Raw genomic sequence first — 27999 nt, forward strand, 5'->3', positions numbered from 1 at the left:
ATGAAATTAATCACCATCCTTTTTCTTTGCTCCAGGCTGCTACCAAGTTTAACCCAGGATTCCTCGCAAGAAATCGACTGCAACGACCCGGATGTATTTCAAGCTGTGGACACTGCTCTGAAGAAATATAACAGTGGAAACAAAAGTGGCAACCAATTTGTATTGTACCGCGTAACTGAGGTCATCAGGACGGTGAGTGAGCTGTGTTTAACCTTGAGGTCATTGGGGATTTGTGCTGTCACTTGGAGCCCAGGCCTCACGCTACACACGCACCCCAATCACCAAAGAACTGATAATCGAAGGGAAGCTTACAGCTCTTAGAAAAGACCAACACCATTCTCTGGCCTGGGGGTGAAGGGAAAGGTATGACTCCTCCTGGGTGATCAGAGCAGCATATCCTAGGGTGAAATGAAACAAAGGTAGATGGAGAAATTTTAAAGGGACTGTGCAGAGTGGGAGAATCCAGGAACTCGGTCAGGCTGCAGCAGCAGGATTTACTGGGTGACCAGTCCTAGACAACAATATGAAGACCTCCAGACCTCAGGTGGGAAATGGGTTCTTAAAGGGGTACATCTAACAAGTATGATATGATCTCACTTATGTGTGGAGTCTAAAAGTTCAAACTCACAGACACAGAAAGTAGAACGGCGATTGCCAGGGACTGGGAGGTGGGGAAATGGGGAGACGCTGGTCAAAGGGTGCAAACTTTCAGTTATACGATGAATAGGTCCTGAGGATCTAATGTAGAGTGTGGTGATTATAGCTAATAATACTTTATTGTACACTTGAAATTTGTTGAAAGCCTAGATCTTAAGTATTCTCACCACAAAAATATAAGTATGTGAGGTGATGGGTGTGTTAATTAGCTTGTGGTAATCACTGCACAATATACATGTGTTTCAGTTCATCAGATTGTACCCCTTAAATATATACAATTTTTATTTGTCAATTATACCTCAATTAAGCTAGGGGAAAGGGAAGGTTTGTCTAAGAGGAGTCAGAAATGAGACTAACTTGGTTCAACTGCATTGGACAAAATACCTGCCATGAAGTCCATATGGCTGAATGCATCAAGGTAACAGCCATGTTCTACTTGATTTTTAGCACTTTTTTAAAATCAATGATCGATGCACTCAGGATGGAGACAAACCCTGACAGGGTATGTGACTTCAAGAATTACAAATCTTTTCAATATAGTTTGTTTGAGTGAATTTCACTATAAAACATTGTGTTTCTGTGATAGTTAAGCAATTGATTACTTTGGTGGAAAAAAACCCCAGGTATTTGATATGATAAGGAAAAAGGAAAAAGCCCAGTAGATATGTTTTTGTTTGTTTGTCTTCTGAAAGTCCGGCCTTTCTGTTTCACAGATTTGTGCAGTCCTGTGAGTCCTAGTGTTCTCTAGTATGGTTGTAGTCTTTATTGGCAGACATCCATGGCAAATGTGGTTTTTTATTCTAAAATGTCCATAGAATCACTCTTTATCTCTACCTTGCTGTGTGGGGACTGCCTGTACCATGACCACTTAGGTTTTATTAAAATCTGAGACCTAGGAGGAACTAGAAGAGTCTATCTTGTCTGATTCCATCATCTCCCAAATGCAAACACTGTGGAGAGAGCACTGCCTGGTGAGTCAGGAGACCTGCCATCCGGAGCTGGCTCTGCCTTTCCAAGGTGGGGAGGCTGCCTAAGGCATACGCCATCTACCTGGGGCCTCCTTTCTCTCACCTGCAAACTGAGAAGATGGACAACATCCCCTCTGAAGTCCCTTGCTGTTCTGACACACCAGGACGTTGCATCTGAAGGCTCATCTAAATCAGCACCTTTATACTTTAAAAGTTTAATTTATTATTTCACGTCATGCTATACTAAATAGAAAACAAAACAATGCCCATAAAAATACTAAAATTACCCATAATTATTCCCACTATCCAGATAACTGTTACTTTTTTTTAATGAAAAAAAGGCTTCTGGTTTGTTTTCTAACTGTAAAAATAATGTTTGTTCAAAAAAATAGACAATTCAGGAATGTTTGTTGAAAGAAGAAAGTGAAAGAGAACTGTACTCCCACCACTGAAAGACACACATTTTAACAGCTTTGCTGCGTACTTTTCCAGACTTAAAAAAAAAATTTTATATATATTTACATATAAATTGGTTTCTACAAAAATGGGCTAAAACTATGGATCTACTTTGAAATTTAAATATATATATATATTTGTAAATAGTATATTATGAACATTCCTCCAAGTATTTATAAACTTTCAATATTTTTAATAAATGTTTTTGCCTTCATTGAATCAAATCAAGATCAAATATAACTGCACCAGATCCCACTCAAATGATTTGCCGTTGGGTCAGTTAGATGAACCGTACGTATCTTTGGTTGCTGTTTTTCAGGATGATCCTGACACGTTTTATTCCTTCAAGTACCAAATCAAGGAGGGCAACTGTCCTGTTCAAAGTGACAAAACCTGGCAGGATTGTGACTACAATGACTCTGCACAAGCTGTGAGTGTGTTGACAGTTTCCGAGCCTCCAGTTTTCTCGGCCAAGTTTACCAAGGGCTGTCTTAACCTAACGCCTACCCTGCCCTGGCACAGTACAGCTTCTTGCTGGGCCGTAATTGAGGGAGAAGCAAGCCACTCTCCTCCCAGTCCAGGGAGCCACCTCTTCAATGTCAAAACCCTGGCTTCCTGTATGCGTTTGAACACTGAAATTGAAAGGTAAATCAAGAGGACAGTTTAGCAGGCTGGTTCTCAGGCACTGTGTGCATCTTGATGAAACAGAACTATCTCTGGGGCTCAAAACAAAGATTCAGGGCTTCCCTGGTGGCGCAGTGGTTGAGAGTCCGCCTGCCGATGCAGGGTTCACGGCTTGGTGCCCCGGTCTGCGAAGATCCCACATGCCGCGGAGCAGCTGGGCCCGTGAGCCATGGCCGCTGAGCCTGTGCGTCCGGAGCCTGTGCTCCGCAACGGGAGAGGCCACAACAGTAAGAGGCCCACGTACCGCAAAAAAAAAACAACACAAAGGTTCATACTCTAAAACCTCGCCATTTAAACTGCCTTTCCGCCAATATTTCACGAATATCAGTGGCTTGTATAAAATAATGATTAGGCTGCAAAACATTCATTCTTGTGTCTCAAAACTCTGCTAGAAAACATAAAAAATCTCGACAAGGTTGTTTTTTGTTTGTTTTGTTTTGCGGTACGCGGGCCTCTCACTGCTGTGGCCTCTCCCGTTGCGCAGCACAAGCTCCGGACGCGCAGGCTCAGCGGCCATGGCTCACGGGCCCAGCCGCTCCGCAGAATGTGGGATCCTCGCGGACTGGGGCACGAACCCACGTCCCCTGCACCGGCAGGCGGACTCTCAACCACTGTGCCACCAGGGAAGCCCTTGACAAGGTTTTATAAAGGAAAGCCGTATTTAGCAATAGTACTAGGTGGCTTTCATCTGAAAGATTAAGATAAATCTTTTTTTTAGTCCTTTTTTCTTCTTCTTCTTAGGCTACAGGGGAATGCACAGCGACGGTGGCAAAGAGGGGGAATATGAAGTTCTCCGTGGCTACCCAGACCTGCCAGATTACTCCAGGTAGCTGCTGTGCCTGGTGGTGCTGCCCTGGGGAAAAATGAACCTCTTCTGTGTGGCACCAAAGACCCCTCTTTCCCGGAGGGCAGCAGTGGCAATACCACTTGCAGCCTTGCGGGGGCGCTGGAGGGGGTGGAGCGGCAGAGTCCTGAGGTGGGGCCGGGCTCACGCCCCTCAGCGCTATCCTGATTCTCTTCCTCAAGAGCAGCATTGTATTAGGTGTGTGCAAAAGGATGAGAAGCCACAGAACTGGCTTCAACTGTAGGCAGCGTCCTAGAGTGAGAGTAGCACAGGCTTTGAGGTCAGATCTGGCCTGGAATCTTTCAAAGCTCTCACCTTCTTGGCTTTCCTTTTCCTTACCTATAAGAGGAGATCACAGTAATTCCCACTTTGCACAATTGTTTAGAATGAAACTAGATGATACACCTGAAGATGTAATCATAATAATGTATTAATGATAATCAAGGAAAAGGTAATAATAGCTAACATTTATTGAGCCCTTATTACTAGCCACAGTTCTAATCACTTCATGTGTATTAACATATCTATTCCTCAGAACAACTCTATGAGGCAAATGTTAATATCCCCAGTTCACAGATGAGGAAACAGGCCCACAGCAGTCAAATATCTTGCCCAAGACCCCACAGCTAGCACTTAGCAGAGTTGGTGGAATAGACCCTCCATAAACGATATTCCTTTAGAATCTAAGTATGGAGAAACTTATCAACAGATGACCACTGTTAGCTCCTTCCCTCCTGTGGCAGAGGTGCCACATACAGAAGGATGGGCACGTCTAGGTGAAGTCAGTCACAAAAGCCATCCTGGAACTGGCCTTCTGCATGATAGCGTTTTGTACCTAAGCTCCAGAACTGCATCCTCAGCCATGCTATTGAACCCCACTGTAGTAGTGGTCCTTCTATTCCAGCCTTAATCCCCTATATGGTACCCACAAAAACTATATCCCTCGAGTTTCCGTTCCTGCAAGAAGTTGCATTCAAAGAAAAATAGTCCAAAACAGAAATCACAAGTAATTAAAATCTTTTGATAGGGGTAGCTTTTTATTATTTGGTTTAAGAGCTCTATCTCGTAAGCACATTTTAACATTATCCAGAGCAGAGCACGTTATGTACCATGAGAGAAAAAGCTCTTTGCCACACCTTCAGAAATTAGTGCTAGGTCCACAATCTCTTATCTGAAAACTTTTTGGCCAGATATGTTTCAGAATTCAAAATTTGAAACATTTTAATTTAAAAATCTCTCTGGAAATGTTGAGGCAGGGTGGAAAATCATTGTCACCCAGAAAAACTGAGTTTGCATCTTTCCCTGTTCATCTCACCCTCAAAGGCTGCTCCATTGCTTCCCCTACACCAGTGGGAGCTGCCCTTGAGGTCAGGCAAACCAGCCTCTGGGCTTTTCTCCATCTCTCCCTTTCACCTCCTGTGTTCATCTTTTTTTGTTTTGTTTTCCCATCAGTAATTCTCTCATCTTTCCCATGTCATCCCCTCTAGTTTTTTTTTTTTTTTAACAGAAACCATCTTAGAAACAATTTTATTCAAAGGGTCTGTATATTTTTCTCGGAAAAAATGTAAATATTATTTCAACAGTATTTATTTATTTATTTCCCTCTAGTTTTTTAACTTTGCCCATTACCCTGATTCAACCTAACTTCTACAAGGAAAGGAGGGGGGAAAGCTATGGATATTCACACAATATGTCATTTCCTGACACAAACTTACGGAGAGAATGCCGAGAAACAGTTGCAAGGGGGGTTGCGTTGAACTGCTGACTGGGGGATCTTACGTCCTCGGGCTGTGAGAGCCCCAGGGCCAAGGGGCCCAGGACTCCTTCATTTCTTCCCCTTTTTGCCACATGTACTGCTACTGACCAGGGAGTCAGGGCTGTGTGTCATGAACAGTGGTGATTTAACACAGACTCTCTTCTTTTAAAAATATTTTACATCATTTTATTAAAACCCATTCGGTGGCTCCCCATTCTTACAGGGGACCAATCTCAATTCACCTCAGAGGGTCTAGGAATGCCCAGAAGTGGAGAAGGTTGTGAGTATGTGCATCTTCCAGGAGAGGGCGCCATAGCTTACGTTAGGGTCATCAAAGGAGCCTATGACCCAGGAAAATAGTTAAGAATCCCTGCCTACAGAGCACAGCCCAGACTCCACAGCAGAGGCCTCCCTTCAGACTGCTCACACTTCAGACCACCCCTCCCTGCCTCCTGCTATAAGCTCTGGTTAAGATGTGTGTACAACACGGTCCCTGCCTCATCCTTCTTCCTCAGGCGCCGTCCCTCCCTTCTCCTCAGGCCTCACACCTTGTTTTGAGAGGTTGACCTTGACTGCTCTTCACCCTTCTTAGCTCAGCCTGTTCTCCTCAGGAAAGGCTTCCCTGGGCTCACTCTGGGCTCCTGCCTTTCCAATCTCTTGCTGAATTATACTGAAATCATCCATCTCCAGTTCGGTCTCTCCCCCTTGACTTTTCCCGACTCCTTCATGGCAGTGGCCATTACTAACGAATTAATGCATCCACGCAGCCATGCTCAACACAGGGCATGTTATAGCAGGTGCGAAATACATGTTTGTTGGATTGAATTGATACAAAATGTATTACGTCCTGCTCCCGGCTTCAAGGAGCTTTGGTTAACACTGAAAAAGAAATAAAAATGCACCTGTAATGTTTTAATTTTATGAGGATAAATTAGTGTATCACTTCCGTAATTTAAAATGACTTTAAAATAAATTTAAAATAATTATGCACAATAGGATGCATATAAGATGTCCCTAAGTGAATGATAGGTCTTCCCTATCATTCAGTCTTGTGTTCTCTTTTTCCAGTGCATACTAGGACTTACTGGAAAGTTTGCTTATCAGGGCCTTCCAAATTATCTGACTTATTTAGGGCAATGTATGTGAATGCAGGTTTTGCTTGTTAACGCTGCCCTTTTGCTTGCTCTTTGTCAAGCCGAGGGCCCCCTGGTGACAGCCCAGTACGACTGCCTTGGCTGCCTGCACCCCATATCAACCGAAAGCCCCGACTTGGAACCTGTACTGAGACATGCCATTCAACACTTTAACAACAACACTGATCACTCCCACCTCTTTGATCTTAAAGAAGTAAAAAAGGCCCAAAGACAGGTTTGTTCTTTAATTTTTCCCGTGTCATAGTATTGTTAGAATTTGTTAGATCTTTATGGTTTAGGGTTTCATTACCTAAAATAAACCTTTGGCCGAGGAAAACATATGATTCCACAGGTGGTGGTGAGGAACTCTTTCATGTTCTCATACGACTAGCTCAGGAGGCAAAGCCTTTCTCTTCAGGCACAATGATTTGGATACTGCAGTATGTAAATGGGGAAAGGGAGCCTAATCGGACCCCCTTCCTGGGAGATTTGTTTTTAATGAATGGGTGGTCAGCATTGCATGTTCTCCTAGACATGGTAAAAAGGAAAAGTCATTCTGGCCTTAGGGTTTTAAGAAGACTCTCTCATCACCTAACTATTAGGAGGCAAACATGGCCCCCCAATATTAAATTGTACCTAAAAAAGTTGGCAAAGCTTGCTGGGTACCCTCTAAATTATGGTTTCCATTTCAGCAGAGAAAAAAGCAAATACTTGTAAATCTGGTCCTTTCTGTTGCCTCAGTTCATGAAGACTTTACTGACAACTGACTGGGCCCCTTGGATTTCAGCCTCTAATTATGAGGGACCCACTTTGGTCAGTAGCATTTCCTGCTTTTAATTGACCTTCCGACTTGCCTTCATGCAAGATGCATGCTCTCCTCAGTTCTGTCCATATCCAGCTATCAGGGTGGGACCCACCCTAGATAAAGCAGGAGAAATCTTACTGTCTGGCAGTCTGGGAACCTAAGGAGCTACTGGTCAAGGCCACTCCAGCTCCAAAGTTTTCTTTATCCATCTAGAAAAGCATTATTAATATTTTACAAAATTCAACAGATCATTTTTTCCCTGTTGCCTGGCAGAGGAAATATTGCTAGGTCTTACTTAAGGAAATACATTAACTCCATCTATAAATTGCTTTTCATTTTCAGATGTGTAGCTGTGTGTGTGTGTGTGTTGTGTTGAAGGGTGTGAGAGTCATAATGTGCTCAATATTTATTCAGTAATGACTTTTGCCTAGTAATAATAATAGTTTGTATTTTTGAGCACTTATGAAATATCAGGCTCCTCCTAACACTAAGCTCCTCCTAACACTATGAATTATGTTTAAACTGCCCTTTAAATATTCAATCCAAAATCGTTTCAGGTGGTGGCTGGATGGAACTATGAAATTACTTACTCAATTGTGCAGACTAATTGTTCCAAGGAGAATTTTCTATTCTTAACTCCAGACTGCAAGTCCCTTTCAAATGGTGTAAGTAGGCAAAAATCTAATCATAAAGTTCTTAGCCTTTTGTGTCCAGTATTTACAGGTGTGGGAACTCTCAGCTGTGGAGGAAGTCTCAGTCACTAAAATTTTTGATGACATACGCAGCTCACATTCACTTTCACTTGAGACTCTACAGTTCACATCATTGGTCAAGCTGCTTACCCAGCTGGTCAGAGTCTGTACATCTGGCAATAAGCATTTACAGATATAACCAGAGGCTAGGAATAGCCTGAGACAAAATGATGCCACGGTCAAGTTTGTCTTTTCATGTCTTCACGCTTTCCTGTCTCCTTTCCTCCCCGTGTGCTCAATGTCCTTACAAGGCTCCCGAGCTCTACCCAGGACACTCCTTCACTTCCAACTTGTCTCTGCTTGTTCTTTCACCTTCCCTCCCCTACTTTTATCTTTAATAAGTACATCCTGTGTCTCTCTCCCTTAGTGGCCCTTTCCAGGTTGATATCTTATTACCTGAACCAAAATTATGTTAAAAGAGAGTATCTCAAAGTGGCAGGAGTTAGTGCATGTTAAGATGATAAGGCATGATGACCTTCCCAGGGCTATTTGCATTTTAGCAGAAGGCTGTTCTTTAAGCAAGGGGTGGCTGCAAGTCCCTTCATCTAGTCCAGGGGTCTCCAACCCCTGGGCCGTGGACCGGTACCAGTTTGAGACCTGTTAGGAACCGGGCCACACAGCAGGAGGGGAGCTGCGGGCGAGTGAGCAAAGCTTCATCTGACGCTCCCCATCGCTCCCCATCGCTCCCCATCCCTCCCCATCACTCCCCATCCCTCCCCATCACTCCCCACAGCTCCCCACCACTCCCCACCGCTCCCCATGGCTCCCCATCCCTCCTCATCGCTCCCCATGGCTCCCCATCCCTCCCCATCCCTCCCCATCGCTCCCCATCGCTCCCCATGGCTCCGCATGGCTCCCCATCGCTCCCCACCGCTCCCCACCACTCTCCATGGCTCCCCACGGCTCCCCATCGCTCCCCATCACTGCCCATCGCTCCCCATCGCTCCCCAGCACTCCCCATCGCTCCCCACCTCTCCCCATTGCTCCCCATCACTCCCCCATCGCTCGTGTTACTGCCTGAACCATCTCCCCCACCCCACCACTCCCTACCATCTGTGGAAAAATTGTCTTCCACGAAATCAGTCCCTAGTGCCAGAAAGGTTGAGGACCACTGACCTAGTCATTCTACTTCTCAACGTCCATTATATGGGAAGAAAATGAGAAATCCAGGCAGCAAGATGTTAATTTTGACTTTTTATTAAAAGGAAAATATTAAAAATAACATATTTTCAACATATGAAATGGTTAAGCAAATTACAGTATATCCATACAGTAGAATATGTGCAGCCATTAAAATTATGTTTGCAGAGATTTTAGTGACCTAGTAAAATGGTTACGGTATGTTAAGTAAAAAACAAAAAAAAGCACGGTACAAAATTACACATACAGATTTACTCAGGTACATAAAGTAGATGTAAACATAAAAAGTGATGAAAAACAAATATGCCAAAATATAAAATATGGCTAACTTTTAGTTGGAACTATGTCTGTTTTTTCTGATTTTTTATACTTTTTGAAACTCTTCAATACTTCCCAATGTTTCTAATCAAGCATGTGTTTGTTTCAAAAATGGGGGGGAAGTAAAAAGGACACTATTAAGAGAGTGAAAAGACAATCCACAGAATGGGAGAAAATATATGCAAATCATATATCTGAAAAGGGCTTAATATGTAGAATATATAAAAAACTTCCACGGTGCAACAACAAAATTTTTAAATGGGCAAACAACTTAAATAGACATTTCTCTAAAGAAGTCATACGAATGGTCAAAAAGCACATGAAAAATACTCAACATCATTAGCCATCAGGGGGAATGTAAGTATAGACCACAGATGAGATGCTACTTCACACCTAGAGGATGGCTGTAATTTTAAAAAATTGTAAAATACCAAGTATTGGGGAGAATGTGGAAAAATTGGAACTTTTGTACATTGCTGATGGAAATGTAAAATCATGCAGCCATGGTGGAGACCAGTATGGCAGTTCCTCAAAAAGTTAAATGTAGAATTACCATATGACCTAGCAATTATACTCCTAGATATATACCCCAAAGAATTTAAAACAGGGACTCAAAAAGATACTTATATGCCAATATTCATTGCAGCATTATTCACAATAGCCAAAGGTGGAAAACAACCCAAATGTTCATCGATAGAGGAATGCATAAACACAATGTGACATGCATATAACAATTCTTTAGCCATAGAAAGGAATGGAATTCTGATATATGCTACAACATGTATGAACCTTGAAAATGTTAAGTGAAATAAGCCAGACACAAAAGGACAACCAGTATATGATTTCACTTATATGAATTATCCAACATACACAAATTCATAGAGACAAAAAGTAGGTTAGAGTTTACCGGGGGCTGGGAAGAGGGAGAACGGGGAGATTTTGCTTAATGGTTGCAGAATTTGTGTTTGGGGTGATGAAAACTATTGGAAATAGATAGTAGAGATGGTTGCACAGCACTGTGGATGTAATAAATGGCCCTGAATTATACACTTAAAAATGGTTATGATGGCAAATTTTATATTATATATATTTTACCAGAATTTTAGAAAATAGTATAAAAGAGAAAGAGAGAGAGAGAGGAACCCTCTAAACACATAGGTTCTAGCCACTATTTAATTTTGTCAGGTTGAGTTGAGTCTGGCCTTTTAAGCATCTGTTAACATCTTCTGTTTTTATGCTTAGCTGTTTGAGGTTATATAGGCCTAAATGTTATCTAGCTTTAATCTTGCTGCATCTGTTTATAAACCCCCAGTTAAGTTTTCTCTTTGCAACACAGAGAGTTGCAAAGGCTGGTTGGAGTCACAAAGCCAATCAGATTTGGTATAACTTTTCTGAGCCTTCACTTCCTCATTTGTAAAATCGTGAAGAATAATAGCACCTATATCACAGAGTTGTTACAGTAATTAAAGGACATGAAATAGAAATGAAATATTTTGCCCACAATTGGTAAGATTTAAGGCCTTGCTATTCAAAGTGCATTAGCATCACCAGGGAGCTTCTTAGCAAAGTAGAATCTCAACTCCACCCTTAGCTACTGAATCAGAATCTGCATATTAACAAGGTTCTCAGGTGATTCATCTGCACATTAAAGTTTGGAAAGCACTGATTTAAGGGTTTTCCTACGTAGTTCTCAGGGCATGTTGCACCTTAGAAGCACTAGCCTAGATTTAAAAAACACCTATTCCCAGATCACTCCCCCAGACATTCTGATTTTTTTTTTTTTTTAGTTGCAGCATCCAACAGTGAACATACTGAACATTTAAGTCTTTTTTTTAAACATTTTTATTGGAGTATAATTGCTTTACAATGGTGTGTTAGTTTCTGCTTTATAACAAAGTGAATCAGTTATACATATACATATGTTCCCATATCTCTTCCCTCTTGCGGCTCCCTCCCTCCCACCCTCCCTATCCCACCCCTCTAGGTGGTCAGAAAGCACTGAGCTGATCTCCCTGTGCTGTGCGACTGCTTCCCACTAGCTATCTATTTTACATTTGGTAGTATATATAAGTCCATGCCACACTCTCACTTTGTCCCAGCTTACCTTTCCCCTTCCCCATGTCCTCAAGTCCATTCTCTAGAAGGTCAACGTCTTTATTCCTGTATTGCCCCTAGGTTCTTCATGACCTTTTTTTTTCTTCTCAGATTCCATATATATGTGTTAGCATACGGTATTTGTTTTTCTCTTTCTGGCTTACTTCACTCTGTATGACAGACTCTAGGTCCATCCATCTCACTACAGATAACTCAATTTCATTTCTTTTTATGGCTGAGTAATATTCCATCGTATATATGTGCCACATCTTTATCCATTCATCTGTCGATGGACACTTATGTTGCTTCCATGTCCTGGCTATTGTAAATAGAGCTGCAGTGAACATTGTGGTACATGACTCTTTTTGAATTATGGTTTTCTCAGGGTATATGCCCAGTTGTGGGATTGCTGGGTCGTATGGTAGTTCTATTTTTAGTTTTTTAAGAAACCTCCATACTGTTCTCCATAGTGGCCGTATCAATTTACATTCCCACCAACAGTGTATGACGGTTCCCTTTTCTCCACACCCTCTCCAGCATTTACTGTTTGTAGATTTTTTGATGATGGCCATTCTGACCGGTGTGAGATGATATCACATTGTAGTTTTGATTTGCATTTCTCTAATGATTAATGATGTTGAGTATTCTTTCGTGTGTTTGTTGGCAATCTGTATATCTTCTTTGGGGAAATGTCTATTTAGGTCTTCTGCCCATTTTTGGATTGGGTTGTTTGTTTTTTTTTTGATATTGAGCTGCATGAGCTGCTTGTAAATTTTAGAGATTAATCCTTTGTCAGTTGCTTCACTTGCAAATATTTTCTCCCATTCTGAGAGTTGTCTTTTTGCTTGTTTATGGTTTCCTTTGCTGTGCAAAAGCTTTTAAGTTTCATTAGGTCCCATTTGTTTATTTTTGTTTTTATTTCCATTTCTCTAGGAGGTGGGTCAAAAAGGATCTTGCTGTGATGTATGTCATAGAGTGTTCTGCCTATGTTTTCCTCTAAGAGTTTGATAGTGTCTGGCCTTACATTTAGGTCTTTAATCCATTTTGAGTTTATTTTTGTGTATGGTGTTAGGGAGTGTTCTAATTTCATTCTTTTACATGTAGCTGGCCAGTTTTCCCAGCACCACTTATTGAAGAGGCTGTCCTTTCTCCACTGTACATTCCTGCCTCCTTTATCAAAGATAAGGTGCCCATATGTGCGTGGGTTTATCTCTGGGCTTTCTATCCTGTTCCATTGATCTATATTTCTGTTTTTGTGCCAGTACCATACCAGACATTCTGATTTAATTGGTCTGGGGTGAGTCCCTGGAGTCAGATGATCTAAAAATTTCTCAGGTAAACCAAATGTGCTAATAATACTGAGAACTTCTGAGCTATCTCCAGCATCCTTCTCCCCATCCAAAATTAAGGTACTATAAGTGTGGTATTCCCTGTACCTTTAAAAAACATGACTTTTTTTTTAACATCTTTATTGGAGTACATTTCTTATATGTGTGTTCCTTTATTGGAAATATACATTTATAGAAAGCTTCAAGACAATGCAGAAACAAAGAAAAAAAAATAATGTTGCACCACATACCCAAACACCCAAAGTTATCTGAATGTATTTCCCTCTTGTCTTTTTTGGTGGGGAATACAGGCAATTTTGAGTGATTTTCTTTTTTGTCTTTTTGTAGTTGTAATTATTTTACATGCTACACTTTTTTCACCTAAGAATTCTTCTATGTCATTAGAACTCTTGATAAACTTTTAAAATAACTTTTAATATCCTAGTGAAGATACCATAGATTATTTTTTAAATTACTTTCCTACTTTTGGTCATTTGTTCAAAACCCACCAAGAAAATGGGTTGTTTCCATTTTTATTATAATTAATAACTCACCAAACATCTTTTAGAATACAGCTATTTCTGTTTGGCATTGTTTTTCTCAGAATAAAGTCCTGGCTTTACACATAGTGTAAAATTGTATGAAAGCTCTTAAAACTCTTGATATATATATAGGTTAACTGCTAAATGCACCAATTTACATTCCATCAGCAATGTTTACCCTTGATAGAATTCAGTATTTTTTTAACTCAGCTAAATTCATAGACAAAAACATTTTTAGTTTTTATTTTCTCAATCAATAACATAGTTAATATGCATTTATTTAAGCATTATATTTTCATACATTCATTAGAAATTTATGGGTTGAATTTATGAATTGTCTTCTACATCCTTTGCCCATTTCTTTTTGGGATAAATCTTAATGACTTAGAAATAGTATTTATATATTAAAGGTATCAGTGTTTTGTCATATTTTCTCATTTATTTACTTTTTAGTTTTCATTATGGTATTTCTGACTTACAAATAGTTTTTGTTTATAGGTGACTAAATCTATCAATATTTTCCTTTTGAATCTTTCTACAACTTGCTCAGCAGTCACTATATGTTTTTTTTTTCTAGTTTGTCTATGGTCAGTATTTTTAAATATAGCTTTTGAAACTATATGGAATTAATTTTGATGTATCTTGTGAGGTATCTAACTTGATATTTTCAAGAGAATAACCAGATACCTTAACAGTCTTTCCTTCAACAAAATTTGCAACAAACTTTATCCCGTAATAATTTCTTACAAAAAATCTGTTCTCTGTTTTTGTACCAACACTACCGTATTTTAACAGCCATAGCTTCATAGTAAGCTTGAATACATGTTTTATTATTCTAGTGTTTGTATTTTTAAAACCAATCTTAGAAGAGGTTTGGAAGAAAAACTTACACTGTCACATAGATTGGAATTGCATTACATTTCTAAATTAATTTGAGGAATTGGCATATGTACTATATTTAGTCTTTTTAATCAAGAACTTGGTATACATCTCTATGTAGTCAAGTTTTATTTTATATTTCTAAAGTTGTGTGATTTTCTTAAATACATTCAGAACAATGCTCACTAAAGTTATTACTAGGTTTTGTTTTGTTGTTTTTGGTTATTGTTATTAGGAATTAAATCCTTTTTCTTTTCCTTTTCCTTTCATTCTCTTTTAAACAAGTTATTGTTATATACAAATGTATACTTTTTTTTTTTTTTTTTGCGGTACACGGGCCTCTCACTGTTGTGGCCTCTCCCGTCGCAGAGCACAGGCTCTGGATGCACAGGCCCAGCGGCCATGGCTCACGGGCTAAGCCGCTCCACGGCATGTGGGATCTTCCCGGACCGGGGCACGAACCCGTGTCCCCTGCATCGGCAGGCGGACTCTCAACCACTGCGCCACCAGGGAAGCCCTACAAATGTATACATTTTGATTAGCTTACCTTATATCCAGAAACTTTATTGAACTCTCTGATTAACTCTAATGTCTTTTCATTGATTTTTTTGATTGTTCTAGATCTATAATAATACCTTATGCAAATAATACTATCTCCTATTTTCCAATGTTTATTTTTTTGTTTCATGTCTCAATGAATTGATCCAAATTTTCAGAGATATTTTTTGAAATAGTGGTGATCACACAAATTCATGTTTTATTCCTGATTTTATTGAGAAAGCCTCTAGAATTTTGTCATTACGTATAATATTGCTGTGGGATCCCGGTAGATATTCTTCCTCATGTTAAGGAAACATCCTTACATTCCTCCTCTTTAAAGAGTTTTGTTTTGTTTTTAAATAAGGAATTGGTGTTGAATTTAGCAAATGCTTTAGAATATGTATTGAAATATCATATTTTTCTAATTTAATCTATGCTGTTTTGACAGCTTTCCTAATAGTAATCTTTAGATTCCTAAACTAAACTCTACTTGTTTAGTGTTAATTTTTCTTTAAATATGCATTTGGATTCTATTTCTAGTTTAGTTAAGCAGTCTACGTATACATTTATAAGTGAAAGTGGTGTAACTGTTTTCTGGGTATGTGTTTGTGTGTGCATTCTATTTTTTAAGGTTTTGGTATCCAGAATATACTTTTATAGAATGATTGGGTAGTTTTTCTGTATTCAGAAATGGTTTATATAGCATGGAAATACAGTATATATTTCTTTAATTTTTAAAATTATTCATCTATAAAACATCTATGCTGTTTAGAGGTGAAAAATGGGATGTAAATTGAGAGTATAATAGCATTCTCCATTTCTTCTTTAGTCATTGGTCCATTCAAGTTTTCTTCTTGTTCTTAAGTCAGTGTTGGTTATTTATATTTTCCAGAAAAGTGTCTTTCTTTGAGATTTAAATTAGCATACACTTGTTCATAATATTTTCTTATATTTTTACATTTCTCTGTATACTTTGTTAGGTTTCCTTTTTTATGCATTTGATTATTTTTCCTTACCCCATGAATGATTATTTGGATTTATTTATTAATGCTAGTGCTTTCTGTTTTCTAATTCACCAGCTTTGCTTTTATTTTTATTGTTTCCTCCTTCTTGTTTTCCTTAAGGCTGTTTATTGTTCTTCTTGTTCTAACTTCTTGAGATAAACACTGAGGTTGGGGGTGTTTTGATAGTTTTTGCCTCTCTTTAAATTGTGGAAGTGTATAAAGCCGGGAGTTAACTCTGAGTGCTGCCCTGGCAACATGTGGAATTCTCGTTTTTCTCAGTTTGTTTTTTATTATTATCCTTATCAATGAAGATTTTAGTTAGGAAAGTGTGTTTATTTTTCCAAGTACTTTTTGGTTGTTTGTTTAAACTTATGTTATTAATTTTTACAGACTTTTTTGTTTCATTGTGGTGCTGAGGTCAAAGAACATGCCTGTATTGTTTTCAATTTGCAAAATTTATTGAGACTTTCTTGTAACCTAGTATAAAAGCAATTAGAAATATTATTTGCATCATACTTATGAGAGTATCATTTTAAATCGTGTGTATCATATGAGAATACCATTTCAACAAATCTTTATTATGTTATTCAAGTCTCCTATGACCTTATTTATTTTTTATACATTTTGCCTGTTGTATAATAGTTATATATTGGAGTTTCCCAGCACAATTATTTTTATCCATTTCTATTTCTATATGTTTTCTGCTTTATGCATTTTGATTCCATGCTTTTAGATAAAACTAAAATTATCTTTCTTTTACCTTTATGAGTTGTTACCTTGAATTTTACTTTGTCCAGTATTAATAATGCTCTAGCTCCTTTTTTGTTCATATTTGCTTCTTGTGGCTTTGCTCATCCATTATATTTAATCTTTCTTTATCTTTTTTATTACATGCTATTATTCTTGAAGATGTAGTACATTGATTTTGGTTTTAACCTAATCTGAAAATCCTTGTCTTGCTAAAAGAAAATGTTACCCATTCACTTGTATGGCTATTATTTCTACATTAGATATTCTTGTCATCTTTTTTCATGTTTCTGTGTGTTTCTGTGTATGTATTTGCTGTTGGTGTTGGTACTACTTTTTCATTGTTTATTATTCTATCTTTTGAAAATAGACTATGTTTTGTTTTTTTCCACGTGATGATTTGCAAAGTCAACATCCTATTTTTAATTTTACTAGTCATTTAAAGATTCTTAAAAAACGTTTTTAATTTATGCTCTTATATGCTTTTTAAAAACCAGAATATCGGTGAATGTACAGATAAAGCATACGTGGATATCCAGCTAAGAATTGCTTCCTTCTCGCAGAAATGTGACCTTTATCCAGGTACAGGATGATACATATTGGTGCTCATGTTAGTCCCAGACAACTGGCTAAATCTTTCCATAGATATTGTGCTTTGGTTCCCATGATATGCCACAAAATCTACATGACCCACAGACCTTACTAGGAACACTGGGCCCCATCTCTGCCCTGCTGTGCTGCAGCAGGTGAAGCTGAGATTGCTTGGCAAGTGGCAGAAGGGACTATGGTGACAGAAGGGAAAATTTATGTTTTCTGGGCAAAGCTAGCCTTCAGATATGTCAGCTGGTCTTTCTTATATACAAGCTGTCCCTGCATCGGATATTGTGAATTGGGGAAGCTGTATCTCATTTTTAACTACTCAGAATAAAATCCTTTCAGTTAAAGATTTTTTTCCCTTACATGTTATAATGTGGGGAAAGGGCGATAGTGCAAGTTTAAGGTCAAGTCAGTATTTCTTACACCAAGAGTTGGCTTTTCTCATATTTGGAAGATAGTTGTATATGTTGTACAATATAAAGCATTATGGAAGTTGCCTGCTCACCAGAATTTTCCCACTAGAAGATCATTCCTTTACATTAAGCATTGCTTTTCACAGTTTCCATTAAAAATGCAAAAACTTAAGAAAAGTGCGGCCTATTGATTGTCACTAACTAACACCTTCTGATTGAAAGTTTCCCTACACACACTTGGCTCTTAGGAGAGGAAGAGAGGAGAGAGAGTAAGTTGGAGGTCTGACAGGCAACCTCCACCCACTCACTGCTGGGCCTTGGGCTGCCACGTGGCTCTCTATAAATGGATGCTGGATCACATGTGGGAAAGGTACAATACTAGGCTAGACGGCTCCTTCAGTGCACACGCTGATATAAAACCTGCCTCTTTCAGGGGAGGATTTTGTACAACCACCCACCAGGATTTGCGCTGGCTGTCCCATATCTATACCTGTCAACAGCCCAGAGCTGGAGGAGCCTCTGGAACATTCCATCGCAAAGCTTAATGTAGAGAATAATGGAACCTTCTATTTCAAGATTGACACTGTGGAAAAAGCAACAGTGCAGGTCTGTAAATTATGCTACAAAAATAGTGATTATCTATTGCAAATTGCTTACTAATTTTGCCACTGATCTTGGCTCTGGATTGGGAAACAGTATATCTGGTGAATGGGATTTGGTAGACTTGAATTTCAGGTCCCAATCTCGCTGCATGCTTGGTGTGTGATCTTGGACAAGTCATTTAAAATATTGTCTCTTTTATCCGTAAAGGACTACAGTGAGGGTTAAAAAAGATAATGTATGTCAATCACTTTTCAAAATCTAAAGTGCTATATAAATATTAGCAATGATTATATATATAATTAATAAAATTCAGGGCTAGGAAAAGCGAGACTTATCCTCTGCCTTTCTAGACTCATCTCTTATTCTAACATCACTACATGCCTTGCGCTCAGCCACATCAGCCAATCGTCCCCCAGGCTCTCTTCACACATTCATCTTCATGTCATTTGTTCCCTGCCTGGGGTGTCATTCTCTCCTACAAATGTAGCCTCTGGGGATTCATCTCTCTTGTCCATGCTTGTCAATAGAGGATAAGGAGTATCCTGGTCTGGAGGTCAGGAGACTCAGCTCTGCCACAGCATCCACCACTTGCATCCCAGGTGATCCTGGACAGTCATTCAGACTCACACAGCATCTGTAAAATGAGTGGCTGGATTAGAAGAGCCCAAATCCCTTCTAACTCCAATAGCCTATGACCGATGTATTCATGGACAATTCCTTTTATGGAACCTCAAAACGGGCTTCCCTAAATACAAGCTAAAAAAAGTAATCAAAGTAGAACCAAACTCCTATAGCAAACCAAGATGGTTTTTATAATCTATCAATACAAAGAAAATCTCACTAAAAATAAGTTTATAATTCTGGCTAAGTAATTGAATTTCTAGAAATCTAAAATAGAAGGAGTCTTTAAATACAATGATATTCATTGCAGCTCTAACTACAAAAGCAAAAAAAGTAAACCATAAAAATGATCAGTAATATAGACATGATCAGATAATGTCTGGTATATTTGTACAATGGAATATTAACCAGCAATTTTAAATCATCTTTGTGAGGAGTTCTTGATGTGGAAAATGCTTATGTTATAATATGCAGCGAAAAAACAGGCCATACACGGGGCACTATATACAATATCCTGTGATAAAGCATAATGGAAAAGAATATGAGAAAGAACGTATATATATGTATAACTGAATCATTTTGCTGTACAGCAGAAATTAACACAACATTGTAAATCAGCTATACTTCAGTAAAAAAAAAAAAGAGGCCATAAAATTGAATAAACATTCTGTACTCAGTTGTGTTATTTTAAAAAGTTTAAGGACTTCCCTGGTGGTCCAGTGGTTAAGACTCCGCACTTCCACTGCAGATGGCACGGGTTCAATCCCTGGTCAGGGAACTAAGGTCCTGCATGCCACACTGTGCAGCCTAAAGAAAATAAATAAATAAAAACCAAAAATAAAACAGTACAGGAAACAATACTGAAAAGAAACAAATACCTCAGATTATTCATAGTGGTAGCTTTTAGGTAATGGCACAATGGGCTGTTTATTTTCATCTTTCTTGTTTCCTGTAGTAGTTTTATAACTGGGGGGAAAAAAAGGACCTAAACAAACTGTATTAAAATAAAACTGACACTTGATCTCTCTCCTACTCAGGCACTTATTCCTGTCCTAGTCGCTAACTCCTTTCACTGATTTCACTGACATGTGACCCACATTAGGCTTACTTGAAGGAGTTACCAATGCCTACTACTCCTGTCTGTGTCACCTTTTCTTCTCACTCTATATTTCTGCTTTTCTGTGAAATTCCTTTATTCCTAAGGATGCAGGAACAATCTTGTACTCCACCATATATTGCATGTCAGAGAGTTACTGTCAGGAGAGAACCATTCATTCTCAAGCGTGAACTACTAGTCTTGGTAGTCACAGTTGTTTCTGTAAATGAGTCGACACACTAGAATGGGTGTGTGTTTGTTTACGCTAAGGGTGCAAGGGGAACCACAATAGATTATGCTACGAATTGAAAGGGAATGACATCCCTTCATTTGCTAAATTAATCTGGAATATTGTGAGAATTTCAAATTTACTTTTAAGAAGTGACTCTTTACTGATTTTTGCATGTAAAGAGAGCAATTTGGTTACTCAAGGCAGCCTTAGTGGGAGCAGCCAATTTATTATTATTGGAAATCAACTTACCATAATGAATTTGCAGTAGCCAATCTCCAAATGACCAATTTGCCAAATTGCTAGATTTGTTTTACAATTTTAGTCTTGCCTTGGCTTCACATGTTTAGTCCTATTTGGGTGCATGTCCGTTCCAGGTTGGTTTCATATTTCAGATACCAAACATTTCTTAAATCCTTCGTTTGCACATGTGAATGGTTGCGATTTCTGTTATATACCGTTCATTTTGCTGTGTCTCTACTGCCTCTGTCCCCGCTGCTGTCAATGTCCCTCCCTGCCTCTGCACAGATGAACACACTTCAAGGATCTGTGTGTGCACATTAGAATTTTTCCTTTGACAAAGTCCTAGAAATGTCAAGGAATATGTGGATGTCTAAGACTTATGATGCAAATTGACAAATCACCAAGTGATTTGCAATTATGCCAATTTACATTCACACCACCTGGGTGTAAGACACTGGTTGATGGTCTTGATCTGAATTATATTCCTACCATCAGTGATTGAAGCTGCATGTTTCCCACACCTGGCCGACACCAGGTGTCATCGCTGTTTCTCATCTTTGCCAACACGCAAGGTTAAAAATGATGTTGCATTGTTTTTTTACGTACGTATCCTTGGTTATTAATGAAGGTAAACTTTTTTCAGGATTAATGACCATTTTAACTTCTCCAAAAGATCTGGTCATGTCCTTTGTCCAGTTTTTTAGTGTTGGGCTTTCTATGACCAACACTAAATATTGGTCATATTGACCCTACATCATATTCTTCCCAGTTTACCCTTTTTACTTTACTTATGGTGACTTTTGAGAATCAGTTTTCATTTTTGTCTAGTCAAATTTAGACATTTTTCCCTTCCTCCTGGTTCCTTCCTCTGCTTTTCACCTACAAAAAGCCTTCATCATCCTGAGAACTGATGAATGTTTTTTATATCTTTCCAGCTTATTTCTTTAATTTAAATGTTTTAATGCATTTGGAACTTATATTGCTACATAGTGTTCTCTACCTTAAAAGCAAAACTTGGGCAGGATGGGCTTAAACAGGGAAGACTTCTGATAAGAATGGCACCTGATAAGAATGGCAATGTGGATGCGATCTTGAGGCCCTCGAACAGAAGACGTTATTAGGTCTACTTTATTCCTGCCCTCTGGACCTGGAATAGTGTTGAGCCAGCAGCTGCAGTTTGTGTCATATACTGTCAGCTTTCTTAGGCAGCATGACATTGATCAACTGTAATGTCAAACAAACTGGATTAAAGTATACTCTGAAATAAGCAACAAAATTCATGATCACCGAAGTATAGACTCTAAAACGCTTTTCAAACCTTCCTGCCCAACTTATACATATCTGGAGTTTTAAAAGTTAATTATCAAATTTGTCCTAAAAATTTAGCTGTGCTTACCTAGCAAAATGATGCCAGAAAATGTAGAGGAGTTTAGTTCTTCCTGTGACTCTTCGCTCTCCTCATCCTCCTCCCACCATAATTTCTCCATGCTTTTAGAAAACATAGAGAGCGGAAAGACTGTTATGATTTGCTTTTACAAAAATGGGATTATACTATCACCCTATAACTTTATTTTTTCAATAACAGTCAACCCTCCAGGTCAACATATATATGTGATATATTCTTTTTGATAGCTACTTAATATTAAACACACACACACACACACACACACACACACACACACACATACACACACACACACACACACAGTGTTAGTCTGCTTAGGCGGCCATAACAAAATACCATAGACTAGGTGACAAACAACAGCAGTTTATTTCTTACAGTTCCGGAGGCTGGAAAGTCCAAAAACCAGCCAGTTTGTTTCCCTGGTAAGGACTGTCTTCTTGGCTTGCAGATGGCTGCCTTCTCACTGTGTCCTCACATTTCAGAGAGAGAATGGGGTCTAGTCTCTCTCTTATAAGGTCACTAATCTCATCATGGGGGCCCACCATCATGACTTTATCTAAACCTAGCTGCCTACCAAAGGCTCCCCCTCCTAAAACCATCACCTTAGAGGTTAGGCCTTCAATATATGCATTTGGGAGGGATACATTCAGTCCATCACATACACACACACAGACACACACAGACACACACACACACACACATTTAAATCCTCGAATGAAATACTGAATAACTTAGCCTGAAAATTGAGCCACATCAACTAACTTTTTTTTTTTTTTTTTTGGGTTGTGTTGGGTCTTTGTTGCAGTGCGTGGGCTTCTCATTGCGGTGGCTTCTCTTGTTGAAGAGCACAGGCTGTAGGCACGTGGGCTTCAGTAGTTGTGTCACATGGGCTTAGTTGCTCCACGGCATGTGGGAATCTTCCCAGATCAGGGATCGAACCCATGTCCCCTGCCCTGGCAGGCAGATTCTTAACCACTGCACCACCAGGGAAGTCCCTAACTTTTAAATTTATATATATAATTTTAAAACATTTTATGAAGTGTGTTTTTCAAGTATATAAAGGCTGTAAGGCTTTAAAAAAAAAACTGTGCTCGGGATTTTGTTGAAGTCAGTGTATTAAAAAAAAAAAACACACACACAATGATTTTTACTTTTTAAGTAAATAAAGTGTGCCTCTTCTAGACCAAAAAAAAAAAAAAAGGAAAAAATTGGGCCACAAATTGTTAACAGAAGACAGCATTGTGTAATGATTAAAAATATTGCTAGAGTGCTAGAGCTTAAAATAATTTCTTAATATTAAAAAACTCAGAGAAGCGAGCTAGAAATCCAAATCATTTTCCTATTCACATAATTTAATCCACATAATTTCTATAGTGGTACTAACTCAGTATTTCTCTGATTCAAGATTTGGCAGGACAATAAGATTGTGTTTAAAGGAAATGTTTAAGTTTTACTTCCTACTCTTCCTAGAGTCTATATATTATGACTTGAGGCTTAGAATTACTAGTGAATTTTGCAGCTGCTAAACAATAAAACTGAGAAAAATATAAAAATAAAAATTATAGCCTGGTTTTCTTTTCCCATTTAGAAAAGGAAACGAGCCCAACCAATAGCCAAGTGTTTTAACATGCGTACAAACAAAGTTTTGTTGTCAAATATTTGTGCTTTTTGAGTGTAGCTCTCACTTGGTCAATGTATAATTAAAATTTCAATATTCTCCCCTAAAAGCCCTTATGGTAAAATGTATGATTTATTACACAGTATTAATTAAGCTCCTATGTTGTACTAATTCATTTTCCAGGTGGTAGCTGGAAAAAAATATTCTATTGTGTTCACGGCCAGGGAAACCACATGTTCTAAGGAAAGTAATGAAGAGTTGACGAAAAGTTGTGAGATCAATAAACATAGTGTGAGTAGTAACGCAACCATCTTACTTATTCCCTGGAAACCTATATGACGTTTTATGCTTGTTTATATATCTCATGAATAACACTGTTCTCTCTTTTGGCTTCTGTTTTCGTGGATAGCTAATTCTAAACTGTAAAGCTGATGTTTACGTGGTACCTTGGGAGAAAAAAATTTACCCTACTGTCAACTGTCAATCACTTGGACAGGTATGATTCTAATTACAGTTGGTTTGGGTTAGTTATGCTCATTCTGAAAAATCATATTTTGGGGTTGAAAATGAACCACTATTTAAGTGAATTGGGGGACTATCTTTTTAAAATGCGGAGAGCTCTCACATTTCTGTGCTGATCTCTTTTTTTTTTATGACTAGAAAGGAGAGCAGCAGTCCTCTTAATCACTTCTCAGACACTGTCAGTGCCCCAGGGGTCCACAGGCTCTCTTAGTGAAGCACATCCAGGGAGCTTGGGAGAAACACAGGTCTCATACTCCACTCCACATTTCCTGAATCAAAAGCTGCATTTTAACACAGTCCCCAAGGGAGTCATACCCATATTCAAGTTTGAGAAGCATTAGTTTGCATCATTTTTTTAATTCTTAAAAGAACCCTGGGAGGTAAGTAATACTTTCCCCACTGTCAATGTTGAGACACGAAAAATTACGAAGATGCTAAAGTCCTAAAGTGAATAATAACCTTCTCAAGTGCTTCCTCCCTCCCAGGCACTGTACTGAGGACCTGACACATACGTTCCTCCTGACAACTCTATGAGGCAGGTGCTTTTATCATGCCTATTTTACACATGAGGAAAGTGAAGCTAGTGGTGCTCGGATTCAAATCTAGGTCAAATCAGAGCCCACTCTGTTCACCAAGATGCTGGTAACTAGTAGGGTCTGGCTTGTTTGACTTCAAAGACCATGCTCTTTGCATCACCAAACAGTGCCTCCGACTGCCACGTCCTCATAGGTAGTGAAAGTGTAGGTAGAAACAATCCACAAATCCATATCTTCAATGCAAGTTGCCTCCGCTCCCTTTGTCCTCATTTAGGTTTTCGCCATGTGTAGGTATGTATATACTCTAATACAAACATTATACAAAGGCTGTGTTTCAAGCTTATGAACATATATATTCTAATGTGTTTCAGTTCAACAGAGTGATTGTGGTATATGCTGCCTATGTATTCCATTCTTAAAGCCAGGTAGGGCCTTTTTGGATAAAAGCAGTAATTGTGCTAATAGAAATAGCATCAACTAATAAGTAATATGCCATGGCTTTAGAGAATCATAGCCTTAGAAAGTACCCTAGAGATTATATAGTTAACCATCCAGTTTTTCCAGATAAATAAAAAATTCTCTAGTTTAGAGTATTATTAAGAAAAAGAATCAATATCTACAAATTATAAAATCAATCAAAAAAGGAAAAATATTATTCATTTTCATCCTTTTTGGATTATTTTTATAATATAGTACTTAAAATCTGGCAAAGACATGACCCACTGTAAACTGAGATAACATTGCCAGGTCCCTGTCCCTTCTTTCTTCTTTGATAGTGTGGTTTTCACAGTAATGCATTCATCTTAATATCTCCTGTTTAGACCACACTGATGAAAAGGCCTCCAGGTTTTTCACCTTTCCGATCAGTACCAGTGGAGAAAACTAAAGAAGGAACAATCGTAAGTCCACCCCACACTTTCCTGGCACCTGTACAAGATGAAGAGCGGGATTCAGGAAAAGAACAAGGACCCACTCATAGGCATGGCTGGGGCCATGGAAAGCAAATAAAACATGGCCTTGGCCATGGCCATAAACATGAGCATGACCAAGGCCATGGACACCAAAAGGGTCATGATCTTGGCCATAGGCACCAAAGGGGTCATGGACATCAAGGGGGACATGGCCTAGCCCATGGACATAAGCATGGCCATGGCCACGGAAAACATAAAAATAGAGGAAAAAACAATGGAAAGCACGATGGTTGGAGAACAGAGTATTTGGCAAATTTTTATGAAGATAGTACTACCTCTTCTTCACAGGTACAAAAGAAGATAGAAGGGCCAACACCCTTCCCTTCCCTAGCCCAGCCAAGTGTAGCCAATACCTTTCCTAACTTACAGGACTCAGATCTCGTTGCAACTGTGATGCCTAATATACTACCACCTCCCACAGAGAGTGATGATGATTGGATCCCTGACATCCAGATAGAGCCAAATAGCCTTGCATTTAAACTGATTCCAGATTTTCCAGAAACAACTTCCCCCAAATGTCCTGGACGCCCCTGGAAGCCAGTTAATGGAGTGAATCCAACTGTAGAAATGAAAGAATTTCATGATTTAAGTCTCTCTGATGCTCTTTATTAATTTATGCAGCCACGGGTATTTCCTTAACATCTCATCATCCCCTCTCCCCATGGTCCAAATATCCTGATATAATACAACTAAGACCATGAACGTTCAGAGCAGCCTAGAGAGAAATGGTGAGACTCCTAATGGGGACACCGTCAATCTCTACGGACGACATAAAGCTGTGCGCAGAATTCAAACTCCTTTCTGAGTCTTCCTCACAAGTTTTCTCAACTAGCACAGAAAATGGACAAACTAATGTGACTCGTGGCCTACTGCAGTTTGCTTTTCTGATAATGAATGTGTACCTTAAAACGTACGTCATCAATTTTCATACAAAGATTCTTGACATTTTGAATAAACTGTGACATCTGGGCCCTGAACACATGTGAAAATAAGGGAAGTCAAGAGACTGAATGCTGAACTTCTTAATGGGGAAAAAACAATAATAAAAACCTCCAGAGGTCAAAGAGGGACAAGAGAGAAAGACAGACTGGCCACAGGCAGGAGAGAGAAAGTAAATTAATTGACTTTTTGTTTCCAAAATGGGCTAGTTATATTAAACAGTTACTCCCACTTGACAAAGCTATTCTGATAATTCTCTTTCTGGGTGACAGTGTTTCTTATAAATCAGTAATTTCTGTTTACTCATTAACTGTGCTTTGCAACAGGGCTTTCAAATAGGAGTTTTCTGTTTGTTTATATGTTGCCAGGGCTAGATTGAGTAATCCTTAGTGTTTAGTAGCTCTGAGTTTAATGATAAGGATGGAAAGCAGAAGAAGTAATACAAAGGCAGGCCTGCTTAAGGAAATCTTTTTTAAATGATTGATAAGGGAATATCACGCGATGTGATGTAAATTTTGTTTACTATACTTACAGGAATTTTATGAGAAACTCCTCTAGCCTCACTTTATAATTGCATTATTTTTTTTTGCTACAACATTGAAGTGTACGGACTTTGCAAAAGAGAATAATATGATTATCTTTAGTTGCCTGATAATGTGAAGGAGGCATATATTTTATAACCCTTGCTGTGCTTTTGCCTAGGGAAACAGGTAGGGCTTCATACAGCTACACTCACTTGTGGATGCATGTGTCACTGCTCCTTCAATTTACTGGATGCATTTGAGCCTCTGAGTTTTTATTTCCTTTCAAATATTATCTGTATTTGCAAATAAAGAACCTATGATGTCAGGAAAAAGTCTCATCTTGTCAGCTGGTGGCTTCACTTTTCTCTTCTTGCATGATAACATCAGATTAATGGAGTTTTACTATACTTACAGAGGCACATAAAGTCTTGCGAGTACAAGGGCCGACCTCAAGAGACAGGGGCAGAGCCAGCATCTGAGAGTGAGGTCAATTGACCGGTGGGCAGAATCTCCACACCTGGCACAATTGTCCCGACAACCTCTGTCAGCAGCCCTGCGTGGAAGGACAAGAAGATGGGATAGAATTTAAATAGAGAAGAATGCCGTTTTATCCCTCTGTGGCTGGGTGAAATAAAGTTCCAACTTGATGTTCTCCCTCCTAGTTAATTCACAGTGGTCTCCTTTCAGTCACAACCAACCTGCAGCAAAGTCGAGCTGATCAGAGAGCGGGCAGTAGGGCTCTGCCCTGGGAGCTCACAGCCCAGCCCCGAAGCATTCTTGCTCACCGAGAAAGGATCCCTTTGGTGGGGCTTCCCCACCACAGAGACCTCGTCACGGGTGCCCAATCAAGGGTTAGTGGGTTATGTTTCTACCACCAGTCTAAGGACTCTCTTTCTCCCTTCCCTTCCTCCTCCTCCTGATTCCCAGCCCAAAGCTGAGAGAAATTCGTCTTGTTTTATTATTATTTGTTATGATCCAGGTAATTACCAAAAAAGGAAAAAAATCTTTTGTTAATATGATGTCTACCAACTTCTC

The 27999-nt window shown here is 39.0% G+C and overlaps 1 protein-coding gene across 2 annotated transcripts; it reads left to right on the forward strand.

Moving 5' to 3' along the window:
- KNG1 (kininogen 1) lies at positions 1-27992 on the forward strand. Of its 2 annotated transcripts, XM_060149263.1 has the most exons (11): positions 1-192; positions 2401-2511; positions 3507-3591; positions 6561-6733; positions 7861-7968; positions 17145-17229; positions 18091-18263; positions 23656-23763; positions 23882-23968; positions 25352-25429; positions 27379-27992. In XM_060149263.1, exons 1-11 carry the CDS (start codon positions 1-3, stop codon positions 27457-27459), a joined length of 1281 nt encoding a protein of 426 aa, XP_060005246.1. In that variant the 3' UTR covers positions 27460-27992. The 2 variants fall into 2 exon arrangements, with proteins under 2 accessions (XP_060005246.1, XP_060005245.1); XM_060149262.1 differs by lacking the exon at positions 27379-27992 and having other exon boundaries at positions 25352-26113.
- Positions 27993-27999: the final 7 nt, after the last annotated feature.

This window comes from Lagenorhynchus albirostris, chromosome 5, assembly GCF_949774975.1.
Source record: "Lagenorhynchus albirostris chromosome 5, mLagAlb1.1, whole genome shotgun sequence".
Classification (NCBI taxonomy): domain Eukaryota; kingdom Metazoa; phylum Chordata; class Mammalia; order Artiodactyla; family Delphinidae; genus Lagenorhynchus; species Lagenorhynchus albirostris.